This window comes from Miniopterus natalensis, chromosome 21, assembly GCF_054644295.1.
Source record: "Miniopterus natalensis isolate mMinNat1 chromosome 21, mMinNat1.hap1, whole genome shotgun sequence".
NCBI lineage: Eukaryota > Metazoa > Chordata > Mammalia > Chiroptera > Miniopteridae > Miniopterus > Miniopterus natalensis.
In genome coordinates this window covers 4,900,308-4,916,274 of record NC_142101.1, presented here as the reverse complement: position 1 = coordinate 4,916,274, position 15,967 = coordinate 4,900,308, and the positions used below count along the sequence as shown (strand labels likewise).

The 15,967-nt window shown below is 42.9% G+C and overlaps 1 protein-coding gene across 1 annotated transcript in view; it reads right to left on the bottom strand.

The window, feature by feature from the left end:
- The window catches only part of LYST (lysosomal trafficking regulator), a 142,307-nt gene that overhangs the window by 70,501 nt on the left and 55,839 nt on the right, over window positions 1-15,967 (bottom strand). Inside the window, exons 18-25 of the mRNA XM_087828900.1 lie at window positions 15,749-15,898; window positions 13,707-13,844; window positions 10,088-10,286; window positions 7,735-7,863; window positions 4,745-5,363; window positions 3,412-3,589; window positions 1,658-1,827; window positions 198-428 (exon numbers count right to left, since the gene is read on the bottom strand). Of these exons, the coding sequence (XP_087685026.1) occupies window positions 198-428; window positions 1,658-1,827; window positions 3,412-3,589; window positions 4,745-5,363; window positions 7,735-7,863; window positions 10,088-10,286; window positions 13,707-13,844; window positions 15,749-15,898 (1,814 nt within the window). The remainder of the gene's footprint in view (window positions 1-197; window positions 429-1,657; window positions 1,828-3,411; window positions 3,590-4,744; window positions 5,364-7,734; window positions 7,864-10,087; window positions 10,287-13,706; window positions 13,845-15,748; window positions 15,899-15,967) is intronic.

The window sequence follows — 15,967 nt, the reverse complement described above, 5'->3', positions numbered from 1 at the left end:
TTAACCAAACTTTGTTGAAAATGATGGAAAATATGTACCCTCCAAATTTAATCTAACTTGATTTAATCAGTTTTGCGGGAAAGAAGTTCTTTGAAAGTATTATGAAAAATCAGATACTTTAATATAACCTATTACTAAAGTTTTCCCTTTCCAAAGTATTCATCAGATGTAGCTTTAAATAGTGATTTGAAACTTACTTGTTTTCTAATCCGTTCAGGGCTGCTACTGTATTACACAGCACGTAGAGAAGGCCATTATCCAACAACATATCTGCTACCTTCGAACAACAATTTAGTATTTGGAGGAGAAGTAGGAGAGTATTATGCAAGAGCGTGTTGTCATACAGAGAGGTCTCTACTAGTCCCAGGATGGGAATGACAGCCCACTTCTGAAAAAGTCCCATGTTTTTCACATCTTCCTGATCAAATCTATAATAAATAATACACAGTTAAGAGCATATCAGAAGCAATTCACCACAAAGTAAAGAAAAATGATTGCAATATGGGCTGTTTGTTAACCTAATTTTGAGGCTATAAAAATAAATTTGGGGAGCAAGGATTATTAATCTTGTTTTAGACCCCTCCAAAAATAAGATAAAAAGTGTTGTTAGAAATCTGTCCCAAGGTAAATACACAAACATACAAATAAAACATGTAAACAATTTCATGGTTTTAAATGACTCACTTTAACTCATGCATTGGCTCCTTAGGGGTCTATGTAACAAGTACAGAGGAAAATAATAATAATTTAACATGGCATTTAAAAAATATCTTTACTGTTGAGAGTACTTGACAGACCTGAGGTAGTAAACAGAGGTCTAGCAAAGGACTTGATCTCTAGTCCGGATACTATCTGCCTCTGTCATGGAGGGAGACTATTCAAGCCTTTTGTGCCTTATTTTCCAATGTGTCAAATATGGGAGAGATATCTGCCCTATTTTTTCTCAAGGTTGTTGTGAGAATCAAATGAGATAATGCAGGATGGCTTTGAAAGAGCCAAAAGCTCTATGCAAATGAAAGTACTGCTGTCGTGACTGCGATAAATCCTCAAGGTCTGAATTGGTCTACTTAATAATAAGCTGGAGACACTTAATAATAATAATAGTAATGAGACAATCATCTCTATCTATCACAGACAAATGTAACAGTTTAACTTTCCTGCCAAACTTCTGGTTTGGGAGGGAATATTCTTTCATTTTCGCTAATCCTTCAGCATTGTCCTAGGACCAGAACTCAGCCATCAGTACACCAGGAATTCCAGGTGAGGGACTGGCTCTTCCCCAGACGACCTGAAGGCTTGCATGGGAGAGAGGGGCTTCTCCATGGACCACTCATGCAATCTGTTGCTGAGAACATATGGGTCACCCTTCTGTTTAGTAACCTGCTCATGTTAATACTAGACGCCTAATCTTCACTCTCTCTTTAATTTACACAGCATTTACATTTCTAGTCACTAGCTAGTGAATGAAATACAAAGGGGTAAGTTATATTAGAAAGACTTGATAGTCATGGAAAATAATAAATTGATTCACCTGGAAAATGACTTCTAGCAGATTTTTTCTAAAAGTGACCAATACTTTTGTTAAGAGTCAGTTTCTTAAATTTTACATTTAAGACAAAAAGATCCTCACGTATGGTGGAGGGAAGAACCCACTTACTCTTCATCAGGGCCAATATGTCGACCAAAGAACATTTCTATGAAGCATTCTAACACCTCCTGAGTTCCCTGGTGAAGATACAACTGGTTGGCTAGCAAGGAAAAGCCACGATTCTTCAGAAATTTATCTTTTTGTTCCTTAGATGCTCTATTAAAATATGCATCTAAAAGCTAAGGAAAAATTAAAATAATTTAGATAATGTATTAAAATTTTATATAATGTATACAAATCAGACAGTTAATTATACTTGTATTTGAAAGTTATTGTTTAATTTCATGTATGTAGAACATAGAAAGCTCCAAAAAATGCCACCTCCATAGCAAAACAAAATACTTTGTCTCTGACTTACTACAGAATGCTAATGAGGACTCTATCTTGGAGACCTTAATACTTCTGTGATGGGAGAGCCAGCTTTTTAGCTGAACATGCCACCTAGTGGACTGGCAGACTTAGTCGAATATTTGTGCCTAATTCTGAAGGAAGAACTCCAGTCAACACAGTTCTACACTCTCTCTACAAGCGCGCGTGCGTGCGTGCGTGCGTGCGTGCGTGTGTGTGTGTCTGACCTAGACCTCTGTTTCTAGACATCTTGACAGACTGTTTATCCTAAGCACAGGCCTATGTTTCCACCCTAGCATCTTAAACATAATGTGTAAAACCAAATTAGCTATTTTTCCTTCCAAACTCATTTCCAGGGTTCCATCCTCAGAGCACAGGAGCACCATCCTCCTAGACTTCAGGACTAATCTTTTCTTGTCCCGACTCCCATGTGTAATTATAAAGGTACCACTCCTCCATTCTGGTCAGTGTCTCTCCGATCCGTCCATCCTTTGAACTCTCACTTCCCCAGACCAGGAACTCGTCACTTCTCCCCTGGCCTGCTGTGCTGGTCCTGTCTCTCAGAGAACACTGCACCTCTCCCCTGCAGCAACTCCCTTATAGTGGTGACAGATGCCTCTTTTCCAACACGCATCTGTTCACTGCCCCACTTAAAAAGCTTTCTAAGTTCACAGCAGAATTCCTTCTGCACAAATCTGTCCCTGGTTCCCCCATCAGAATTCACTGCTTTCTATGCCCCTGCTCCTCATTAGTAATACCGCCAGTGAAGCACTCACCATAGAAGTTTATGTTTACTTAGTTGGCATGTGTGTCTCTCCCTCCCTAGACTATAAAGTCCCTGAATGAATGGGCTTGTATTATCCCCTTACCAACCACATAGCAACTAGCCCAGTGTTTTGCACGTGAAATGGAAGCTCAATAATTAGTGGGTTGAATTACAAGTGGTTACATAATATTCTACATCTACATGTTTATTCATAGCTATTTATTTAGTACCTATTATATACCAGACACTAGATGCCTACCCTCATGGAGCTTTTATTTCAGTGTGGGAGATTCATAAATCAAAAAGGTAGACAACCAGGATGCCATGATATAGTGAGGAACAGGGCTGGAGGGAAACTCTTCAGAAGGTGCTCAGGGATGGCCTCTGAGAGATGACATCTGAGTGGAAACCTGAAGTAAATGTCTAAAACCTGAGCCTCTGGAGGAGGGGTCAAAATTACATGACAATGCACATGAAAATACGAGTAAGAGCTCATTATTCCAAAGTATAAAATAAAGGCACTACAACAGCTCATTATTCCAAAGTATAAAATAAAGCTTTAGGTTTACTTTAACATGTATATGTATTCAGATCATAAATCACCCAAGTATTTTTCTGAATTAAAGCCACACCCAGCACCTGTCCTTACCTTAATGACCCCCTGCTGTATCGCAGGCGAGGGGTGGTTCACCAGGACCAGCAGCACCTCGGCCTGAATAAGCTTGTCCATCACATCGTCAAGCATAGCGTCAGGCAGGATGAGGAGGACGCCACTGAGGAGCTCATATAACCCGCAGCATATGGGAACCAGGCAGTCTTCAGCAACCCTGAAACAGACCCAGGCCCTCTTACTGACAGCATCCAGGAGAAAAGCACGCGATGAATCCCTTAAGAACTGTGATGAGCATAGCCATGAGTGCGTATCAGGTGGGGAGCATTCTGAGAAAGGCGTCATCAGGCGATTCCATCCCAGTGTGGTCACAGAGTGCACTCCCACACCCTGGGCGGTGCAGCCTCCTGCTCACTTCTGCTAGAGGGGACACTACCATCGTACATGTAGTCCCTTAGTGACTAAAAAGTCATGATGCTGTGCATGACTATGTACAGTAATAATGTTTTTTTAAATGTTTTTATTGACTTCAGAGAGAGGAAGGGAAAGGGAGAGAGAGATAGAAACATCAATGATGAGAAAGTCATTAATCACTGTCTCCTGCACGCCCCCTGCTGGGGGTCGAGCCTGCAACCCAGGCATGTGAGCTGACCGGGAATTGAACAGCAATTGCCTGGATCATAGGTCGACGCTCAACTGCTAAGCCATGCCAGCTGGGCTGCAGTAATAATTTTAACATGTGAAACCAAATGTCAAAATGTCAAAATTTAAAATGTTTCCTGACTTAACTATGATTCACAAACTTGCCATCAGTTTTTGTCTCCGGTATTTTTTAGGTATACAGTCTCCTAAACACTTATTTTATTCTATGCCTGTGAAGTCCAATCCTGCAGTCACTCACCACATGTGCTACTGAACTATTTAGAATTAGATAAAAAGTCCAGCTCTGCCTTTGCACTGACCACAGTTCAGGTGCTCAGCAGGCACATGGCCAGGGTCTGCTCTGTTGGGCAGCACAGGTGAGACATTTCCATCATCACACATGGCTTCATTGGACCGTGCTACTTGAGGTGGTTTTGGAAACAATGATAAACCTCATAATCTCCCTGAACTGAATACTTTTTCTCTAATAACCATAAAGAATTAAATAAACCACAAGTTTGATTTCTTTGAGAGCTATTTATGGTTTAGTGTTTGGCTGAATATGGAATTCAATATTACCTGGTATTAAAACAAGGAGAAAGGTATCTTTCTGTTTGTCATTAATGTATGTTTTATTGTAAGAAGTGACATAATGAAGCCATTTCTAGACATGTAGAATTCTTAAAAGAACAGTAAACCATGTGGAAGGGGGGCATGCAAAAAAGTGTACCTGTGAGCAGTGGCAATTCGGCTGTAGGGCTCATACCCAGGAGAACAGGCAAAGGTTTCCCATTCCTCGGTGTTCCTGTCAACAAGACTTGGCCAGCGGCGCACCACTGCTGCTCCGTTCTGGGAAGGAAACGCCAGCCCCAGGCTTGCGATGGTGCTGTGGCTGCGCTGGAATGAGGCCAGTCCCTTCAGGTAATCAGGGCGGCGTGGGCAGGACTCGTCCCCAGGGCTGTCGCCATCTGCACTGGGTTCTGCTTCCAACTCTTTCTGATCTACTTTGACCACTGGAAACTCCAGTGTTCCTCTGGGGCCCCCACTGATGGAGGCTTGTCCTGAGAGGACAGGTTCCATTTCACAAACAGCTTTTGCAGACTCACAGCTGCTGATGACTGCATCTTCTTCGCCTTTTTTCAGTGACTCTGAACTGCCCGGAGGACTCCATTCCTCAGGCTGGGGTGCAACGCAATGATCCACCGTACCCTGTACCTTGTCAATGCCACAGTCCGAACTGCCCGTCAGTTTTCGAGGTGGCATTAAAGAGGTAGGAAGTGCCGGCAGGCTTCTGGAGCGCCGCAGGCCAGCAGCTGTCTGCGGTGGAAGGCCACTGGAGGAACTGTTTCCTGGTAAGAGTGGACGGAAAACATTACCAAAAACCTGTGAAGGGGAGCACTTCCCTTCTGTGCTATCAGCCACAGCCATGGCAATAGCTCGCTCACCCAGCAATGGTCAAGAACCCATATAGGTCAGTGCTCTTAGTAACTGTTTAAAGCTCTTGAGTATCTGAACTATTTTTCTTTTAATTATTTTTATTAAAGTCTTCCACAAATGTCTTATCCCACCTTCTTAACAAAATACAATATTAATTGAATGCTTCAAAATCATTAGGACTCATGATTCTATTGTAGTGAAGTTAAGTAAAACTTCATTTCCCTGCAGTCACCAGGGCGCAGTCTGAGAGAGTGGAAAGAGCAGACTTTGCAGCTGTAACTGGACTCAAGTGATAGCTATGTTATTATGGGGCCTTGGGTAAACCATTTAATTCTATGAATGCTGGTTTCTGCACATCTAAAATGAGGGCTTAGAATTATCAACTCTGAAGGTTGCTTTAAGCAAAAGTGAGGTCATATTTGCAGTGTGCAGAGCATAGTGGCCAGCAAGGAATAAGTGCTTGATAAATGGCAGTAATAGTCATATTATTGTCATTATGACTAGACTAACATAAGTCTTTCTCTCCTCCATTTCTGTAGTCACTCCTTGCTACTCTTGGTGAGAAGCAATAATTTTTTCCCTTCTTGCTATAGCTCTCTAATTTGCTGCTTCTAATATTCTATGTTGGAGACCAGAAATATCACTCATTCTAAGTGCAGGAGATATTGGTGAATGCTATATGGTATGGTCTATGGACCAGAAACTGGAATCGGCGCCACCGATGTGACTGTTAGGAATGCACATCCTCAGGTTCCACCCTGGGTCTACTGAACCAGAATGTATTGGGCGGGGGGCAGGGATATGCATTTTAACATGCTCTCTAGCTGATTTTTTTGCATGCTAAAACCTGAAAAGCCCTCATAAAGAATGAATAGGCACTGAATGTATTGCTTTAGGGCATAGACTTTGTGGTAATAAAATAGCTTCACAGCTCAGAAGTTTCTCCTAGTTATTTCTGGATTTTGGCCAGAGGGCTAAACGATTCTGTTCCAAAGAGCTGGTAAAATGACTATATTTGAAAACCTTTCAGAATGATGCATAATTATTTTTAAAAATAGGCATTTGCTATAAAATTAATTAAAACATGGCCTTAAAATAGTATAATAAAAGGCCATAAAATATGTCAAGAAGAATGGAAATGCCCTGGGAGAGCAGTGGAACTGGAGATCAGGGCCTTCTATCTCGTCCTATCTGCCACAGCCCTATCTTGCCTGCAGAGTTTAACAGCCTGTACTGCGGCCTGAGACAAGACTGTGGGGCTGACAGCACAGCAACACCTCAGCGCGGGACAGGCCAGCATCAGGAAAGGGTGACACTGGCCAGTGCACAACCAGGACACACCCCAACTTCTTCTCTATGACAGCAGAGATGAGGTAGTCTGTTAGGAGTAAACTGGAAGGTAGCAAAGACTGTAAGCTTACAGACTTGAACATACTTGCTATGAAGGCAGAAGAGGGAATTAATTCTGAAATACAGAATTATAGGGCAGCCAGCATGAAGGCCAGTGACAGTTGGAGACTTGTAATGGCAGGAATCCACAGCAATGACTTTCTCTAGCAGCTTTTGGCAGTGTGAGGATGGTTAGATTGAGGCAAGGGTAGGGTTTTTCAGGTCAAAAATGCCAAAAACGCCTAGGACAAGGAAACTGAAGACAGTGTTGAGAAAAATACTGGCTAAGGGATCTAGGCTGGAGGAGGAAAACAGGCAGATGGGGACTTGGGACGGATGGAGGAGCCAGAAGACAGAAGCCTGCTACTGAGGAGTGGGACACAAGTCTCCAAGGTGGGGAGCACTCCTGCTGCTGCTGAAGACCAGGACAGATGCACGCATACTGGCAGGCAAAGCTGAGGGGAAGGTCACCTGAGTCAATGACCAGGAGGCTGGAGTGCTGATGGCCACTCACATGGCCAGTGAAGTTACTTAGAATGTTGAGTTCAGGTAGGAAGGAGAAAGTAGGCCAAACAGAGCTCTGAAGATGGTGGGAAATAAACCAGAAGCTTAAAGACAAATGACCAGGGTTAGAGGGACAGAGAGCTGCAGAACAGGACAGCGCAAGCCCCATCGGTTCCCTAAGTTCTCCTGAGCATCTCCTGCTAGACTGGGAGTCACCGATACCACAACGCAGAGAAATGGATCCCTTAAACAGACTCCGAAACGTCTGAGTTTGACCTTCCCCTTGCTTAGCCTGGGCGTCAGGCCGGGCTGCAGTGCTGATGCAGACACCCGAGTCTCTCGCCATGACCGGAACGGCGGGAGGCTGTGCTCTCACGTGCACCATCCTACCTTCAGGCGCAGCAGCGAAGCCCGACTGGCCAGCTGCCCTCAGCGCGGGCCTGGGGGCAGCCCTTCCTGCGCTGCTGGAGCGCCGCAGGTGCACGATCGACTCCACCTTCTCCCGGAAGATCTTGCCATCTAGAATAAAAAAAATTTTTGAGACAGTAAAACTTTATAAAAGGATAAAACAAAAATGTAACTTTCAAAGCAGATCATCAAATACAAATTCTTCCAGAACAGAAGGTGCTCAAAGAGAAAACTGTGGCGTACTTCATACTGATCACATCTGAGCTGGGTGCCAGCCACCTCGCTCTAAGCTTTTGTGGACCACTGTCCTTGGGTTCCTGCCATACTTAGTCATCCTACAGCTGAAGAGCTACCTGCTTATTTTATGTTGATCTGGCTTCTCTGAGGAGCTGCCCTCCTCTTCATTCCCTGAGGAAAGGACTGTCTTATATTTTTATGTCTCCTTCAAGGTCCAAAACGACTCCAAAATTGAAGCCTACAGCTTAATCTTCCTTCCTGAACTTCATACTTACAAATTCAACTGCTTCATTTCTTCAATGCAATACAAATGCAACAAATCTAAACCTGAACTGTCTCTCTGCCCTAAAGTCACTCCTGCTCTGTTCCCTGGTTTGGGGAAACACCCATTTTCCATGCAGAGACTTGGGGCCACCTTGGGCCACGACCTTCCTTCACCCACAAGTCAGGCTCCAGACTCTACTGACTGGATTCCCTGTTTCCTGAGCTCCTCTCATCCCCTGCAGTCCTATAGTACAGGCTCTTACCACCTCCAACCTGGATTATTGTCACAGATTCTGAATGGTTCTCACGATGGACATGTGGTCATCTTCAAATCATCATGGCTACCAGTATTCTAGCAAAGTCAGTCCCTGCTTACAACCCTCCAGTGCCTCTCTGCTGCCTCCTCACCACTCTGGGACAAGCAGCTTATCTACAAGAATCTCCAGGATCTGTCCCCAGGCCCATTTCCAGCCTGTTTTCTTCCATTACACTTTAGCAACTCCTAGTTCTCACAGCTCCCTGTCAAGCTGTTTGCTCTGCCTGGGCAGCCCTTCTCTTCAACTCCTAATCGCCCTTTAAGACTCAGAGCAGGCATCACCTCCTCAGGAAACATCCCCTCACCATGCTCTCTGTTACCAGAGAACAAAATGTTTGTATCACTGTGCTTTCCACACAGTGTAACTATCTGTTTATGTCTCTCCCCCCTCTTTCAGGCTGTAATCTCCTTAAGGGAGGAGACCATATTTACTCATCTTTGCAATTACCCTGCTCCCAAGATCATGACGGTACTTTAATCACTAAATGTGTGCTGAACCTAACACAAAGTCACGCTGCTCACTTCACTTGGATTTTTACTGCTGCTGAATATTACATTCCTTCAATGGCTGTTTTACAACCATTTTCCTAAGGTACTATCTAGCTTTCTCATAGGTGTGGTCTTGCTGGCTTTCTCGCCACATTACATTTTACTAGTTCCTTAGAAGTCTGACTAGTTCATCTTTCTCTTACACCGATGACTTTCTCACTGCTCTCTCAACAGCATTATTACCAACAGTTCTATCCTTAGCTTCTGTTTCCTTCTCGCTCTCTCCACTTTTCTTCAGGGGTCTCATCTAAGAACTTCGACTCACTTCTATGGAGGTAGTTTCTCCCTCCTGAATTTTACTGCAATCATTTACTTAAACCACACATCTCTTTGCTTAAAACAAAGAGACACAAACCCTTCAATGACCCTTAACTAGAACACTACAAGTTCAAATTCTTACATCCAGGGACTCAATTAATAGGACCTTAGAGAAAAAATAAATGATGGTCCCAAACTATATTTATATTATTTCTCACTACTCCTTATAGATCCTCTTTACTTAGGTAACATTCATTATTCTTTATTTCTTATTTCTATTTTTCCTCCCTTTACGTCATTCTCTTCACCTGGAATGCTAATTCTGCAATCACCTATCAAATTCTACCTAAATTCCTCAGTGTCAGATATGTAAGCTATTAAATCTTCTCTTTCCACAGCTGTCAGATGGAACCTCACTCCTCCAAGATCCAGTCAGTTCTTCTGTTGTATCTATTAGGTACTTACCAAGTCTGTTTCCTACTGTGGTTATCTGAGTTATGTCTCCTCTCTCCTCTTGGTGTTTAAGCTCTCTGAAGGCAGAGACCATGTCTGGTTCATTTCAGAGCCCTCTGCCCTGCCCCAACTGTGGTATGCAATTAGGGCAATTTCTATTACACAGGCCACCCAATGAATAGCAAACAAACGGGATGAAGTGAGAAGAAAACACGAGAATGGAGACAGCTGAGACCTAACAAAAATGATTATACTCACCTATGTGCAAAGAAAAGTAGAAGTTTGTGGGGTTGTGGCAAACGTAAGTATTAGTAGGAGGGTGAACTGCTAACAGGAAATTGAAGATAATTGTCAATAATTCCAAATCTGGAGGAGATCCAAGGACTTCTGCTATGATTTTCACAAATGATCTGCAGACCTCTCGGGACATGGATGTAAGCTGCCCCTCCTTGTGTTCCTGAAAAACCAGAATCAGACTCTCCATAGATTGAAAGAGAACTGTCGACTTAATTAACATTTTTCATTTAAGCTAGACAGTCCTTTTATGACAGAGCTGTGCCGATTTGCTTCTCCAGTCTGACCACATTCACCATTACACTGAGTTGCTATTTCTCGATTCAAGGACTTCCACTATTAAAAACTCTTTAAGCCCTGGATGGTTTTGCTCAGTGGTTAGAGAGTCAGCCCACGGACTGCAGGGTCTCAGGTTTGATTCCAGCCAAGGGCACGTAACTCAGCTGCAGGCTTGATCCCCAGCCCCAGTCGGGGAGCATTCCGGAGGCAACTAATCATTGTGTCTCTCTCACATCCATGTTTTTCTCTCTCTCTCCCCCTTCCACTCTCTCTGAAAAGTAATGGAAAAAATATCCTTGGGAAAGGATTAAAAAGAAAAGATTATTAAAAAAAACAACTCACTAAAACCAATGGCAATTTAATTCTAGCCCACTTATCCTAACTAACTGTGGCAAAGCTGTCTTCCAGTGTTGCCACGCAGGATTCAAACTGCCAAGGTTTGCATCCTGGCTCCTCCGCTCACTAGCTGCATGGCCCTGGACAGTTACTAACTCCACGCCTCACAGTATCACACGGGAACACTGTGATCCTAGTGTTACTCTACGGGCTGTATGAAGAATAAATGATGTAAGCTCTCAGAACAGTGCCTCACATGCAAATGTTACTACCGTCGGTACTCCTGTCACTGCTGTCATCACCACTTCTGCTACTACAGAATCTGAGGGAACATTTTTGGTAGACAAAACTAATGACATTCACACAGCATGCCCAGTTTATAAAGCACTTTTTCACAGCAACTCTGAGAGGTTTGATCCCTGATTTCTGGAACATGAAGGCTCAGAGTGGTTATGTATCCGACAACCTAAACCACACAGAAAACATGACTCAGACTCAGACCTCTGCCATCTTCCTGCTGTGTCGCCTGCTGCCGGAATGATGAGATCTGGCAAACTGCCAGGTAATTACTAAAAGTAAAGATGAGTATAAAATCAATTATACTCTAAATTCTTCCTCCCCAGTGGGCAGCACCTCTAGATGGAAGGCTATGGGAGTTACACATCCTCACCTTTCCTCTCCCAAACCCAAACATGTATCTCAACACCCACTCCTCAACACTCACTCCGCATCCTGCTAAATCAGAAACCTGAGATCTACCTGGTAACTTTGAAACAGTTCAGCCTGAGTCTATGGAAGAAGCACAAAACCCCCTGCCAAGGCATCACAACTGCCAGTGGCCACGCCAGCAGAACTCAGGCCTCCAGGTCTCCTGATTTCCAGTGCAGTGTTATTTCTGCTACAACCAGCTGCCCTTGCTCTAAATCGTGCCCTTTTACTGCCCCAAATCTCCTAGTCACAACCTTCGTCATTCATGCCTGAGTCCATCCCAGCCTATGTTTCTTCAATCCTGCCCTCTCTACTGACTCCTTACGAACAGTCACTAGTATCCTATTTCATTAAAAAAAAAACCCTGAACTTGACCTATTGAGACCCTTTCATTAATATTGTTTCTCTTTCTTTTTGCTGCTGGACCTTTCAGTCATCATTTATTCTCACCACCTCCTGTGATTCCACTGCACACGCCTCCTTAAGTCCCAGACATCAGGCTCATCTTCACCTGAAACCCTGCCAGCCACTCAGCACAGCCAAGCTGACGGCCCCTCATGTCTACTTGTTCTTTGAACTTTCTCCATTATTTGGTGTAGAAACCACCTCTTTCCAGGCAGGTTCTCTCTCGAGGACTCTTTCTCCATCTCTTTCTACAGCTCCTGTGTCCTTCACACCCTGAAATGGGTGTTTCCTGAGGGGCAGGACCTCTCACTACACTTGTTTATATTTAGTGCCTTTCTACCCCACAGCTTCGCTCTTTGCTAGTGCAGACCCATCCCAACCTTGCTCCAGTCCTCTCCCCACTTCCAACCCTGCCCATCTCAGTGCCTGGTGGTCACTGCCACTGGACATCCACTGTAATCTCAAATGCAGAGGGTATAAATGACAAAATGGCATGTTTCATTCTTCTTTCTTGGATGGTGCTATCATTCCTCCAGTCTCCCAGTGGGAAATTTTACATGATAGATTTGGGTCTCCTGCAGCTTCTATGTAAACAGAATCGGTCCCCTTCATATTTGTCCTAGTTTTACAGTCCATTCTCATCACCCGGGGCCAGGTCTCTACACTCCACTCATGAACCAAAGGAACTGCCTCACGTCCAATATGCCACCATTGTTACGCTCCTTCAATACTGAGATACCTTAAAGGCAACGACTCAGTTCACTTCTTCATATACACCCCACAGCACCTGACATAAAGCTATTCTTAATAAATGTCAATTTGATAACAGACTCTTTGAATGAAGGAAGGTAAAGAAACACACTTTTCAGGAAAAGGACTGGTATCTGGATTTTTCTAGCATTTTAGAAACAATATGGAAGTGAGATTATATGCTGAAATATCTAAATTTATGTGTTACTGTCTGAAATGGAAAGACTGAATATCAACTTCACACTGTCAGACAAACTCGCTGAAAAACGGCCAAGTTTCTAGGTGGATATACAAAGCAAGTCACTTAGAGGACTACTGATGTACAAATATCATAAAAGGTTCAGTAAACAAGGGGCGTTCGAGAGCTGTATCACAGGCCTGAAGACTGCAGTCTCATTTACACAGGGGCTGAGAACGACAAGAAAGTGTTTTTGGGTTTTTTTTAGGATCCATTCATTCACTAAATACTGGGCGTGGCAAAAGTAGGTTTACAGTTGTTCGTATGGAGAGTACAGTAATTAATACATAGTAATACAAGAATAAACTCTGTGTTTCTCGTACTTACAACTGTAAACCTGTATGTGCCAGGCACTGTGGTTACCATGTGATCAACAAAAACATTACCCCTGCCCTCAGGAGGTCTACAGAGGGAAATAAACCATGATGTCATAATCAACGTAAAGCCAACAAATCGTGTGTGTGCAGAGAGCGAGGGGAGAAAGGGGGAAGGGCAGGCTGTACTTGTCATGTAAAGAACGTGGAAGGAGGACTGGTTAGCAGTGATCATGCCTCAAACAAGTTAAACTTTCACTGTTGTCCATGGTCAAGAGACTACACAATTATTATCATCTGAAACATAAAGAAACATCTCAGAAATTCAGTAGTTGTTACTCTTTTGTAACTGAGTTAGGTACAAGGACAGTGTGAAGATGAAGCTGTAAGAGGCAGGGGTTGAAAAACTCCTAAACTATTTGCTGAAAAAAGGGATGGGGGGGGCAGGAAAAGAGAAAAATTCCACTGACAAAAATTTAAGTCCATAATACTGAGTTATTAAACAGAAGTAACTGCAAAAGTATCTCCCCAAGTGAAACTACATGGAAAGTACCTGCAAAACCTGACAAGTCAGTAGAAAGTGATGAACGACTCGCGCTTTCAGTAACTGCTTAATGTTGAACATCTGCTGGAGGTGGTCTGCTCGGATGAGCACTTCCAGAGCCGCTAGCAGAGTTTCCCAAACACCTGGCTGTATAAATAAACACACACACCAGTTAGCCCAGGGCTGCTGAAGAACATGCTGTGCACTTTCTTGAAGGCAGGCATATGTCAGTTCCCCACTGTGTAAGAATCCAGGTCAAAGATTAAACCTGTCCGAAAGTCCATCTTCATTCCCAGGCTATTTTGCTGCCGATGTATCAGTCCTACACACTTACACTGGATGCAATATGGCATTAGGTGCTTTAGAGCAGTAACCTTCCTGTGGCATTAAAGGATGGACAGATTTTTAAAAAGTGAACTATCTTGAAACTTACTCAATATAGAGAAACACCTTTCAATGTAATTGACAATTTATTTCAAAAAGCATTATTAAAAATGTATAAACTTCAATGCTAATTTGTGTATACAGCATTTAATCAAATACTTTTAGAACAAATTGTACTAAATTGAAAAAAGTCACTGACAATGAAAATTCTGCATTTTTGGATTAATTTACTTCTAAGCCCAAATAATAGAATTCTCTGCACAATTATACACTGTGCCTCTTCAAACAGTAGTTCATCCTTTTAAGGTGCCTTAAAATTCTCCTCTCAAAGTATCCAGTATTGAAGCAGTAATTTGTTCTGGTCTCCAGGAGAATGATTAGATGAATATTTAAAAGTACACAGCTCTCTGTGCAGCAAAGGAAACAATCAACAGAGTGAAAAGGCAACCTAGGGTCCTGGCGGGAGTGGCTCAGTGCTTAGAGCAATGGCCCTCACACCAAAGGGTCTCGGGTTCAATTCCTGTACCTGGGTTGCAGGTTCCATCCCCTGCCCCGGTCAGGGCATGTGCGGGAGGCAACCAATCAATGTGTCACATGCGTGTTCTTGTTTCTCTCTCTCTCTCTGTCTCTCTGTCTCTCTCTTTCTCTCCGCCCCTCCTTCTCTCCCTCCCTTCTGCTCTCTGGATGGGTAAGGATTAACAAAACAAAACAAAAAGGAAACTGAGCAAAACAAAAAAACCGGCAACCTAGGAATGGGAGAAAATATTTCAAAACCATATACCAGATAAGGGATTAATATCCAGAATATATAAAGAACTCCCCAAATCCAATAACCAAAAAAATCAAATAATCCAATTAAAAAAATGAGCAAAGGACTTGAGTGGACATCTTTACAAAAAAATACATACAAATGGCCAACAGGTACATGAAAAGATGCTCATCATTACTAATTATCAGGGAATGAAAATCGAAACCAAAATAAGATGTCACCTCACACCCAAAAAAACGGCTACTATCAAAAACAAAAACAGAAAATCACAATTGTTGGCAGGATGGAGAGAAAGTGGAACCCTTGCACATTGTTGGTGGGATGGTAAAATAATGCAGCTCTTACAGAAAATAGTACGAAGATGCCTCACAAAATTAAAATAGACCACTATATGATTCAGCAATCCCACTTCTGGGTTTACATATTCAAAAGAACAAAACAGAATCCTGAAGAGACATTTGCACACCCATGTACACTGCAGCATTATGCACAACAGTCAAGATGTGGAAGCAGCCCAAATGTTCCTGACAGGTGAATGGATAAAAAAAACGTGGTGTATACACACAATGGAACACTTTCCATTCTTACAGAGGGAAGAAATCTTGTCATATGCTACAACATAGATGAACCTTGAGGACATAATGCTAAGTGAGGCAAGCCAGTCACAAAATGAAGCATCTAAAGTAATGAAACTCATAGAAACAGAAAGTAGAATGGTAGTTGCCAGGGACTAGAGGAAAGGAGAAATGGGGAGTTAGTGTTCAATGGGCACAGGTTCGTCAAGCAACATGAGAAGGTTCTAGAGACATGCTGTGGGACAAAGTGTATGCAGTCAACACTGTACAGTATGCTTAAAAATTAAGAGGATAGATTTATGTCATAAAAAATAAGTACATGCCTCTGCTTTGTTCCATATCTTCCAGTCAAGCAATAGCTCCTCGAGCAGTTTAACATCTTGGATTATGGCTTTAGACTCCACATCTACCTTAAACTCTCCATTCTCGTTGTTCTGAAGGATATCTTCACCACAGCAACCTTCGAGAAGGGTCTATGGAAAATCAGCATCAACACAAGATGCGTTAATAATCGATTCATTCTCAAATTCAACAGAAACATG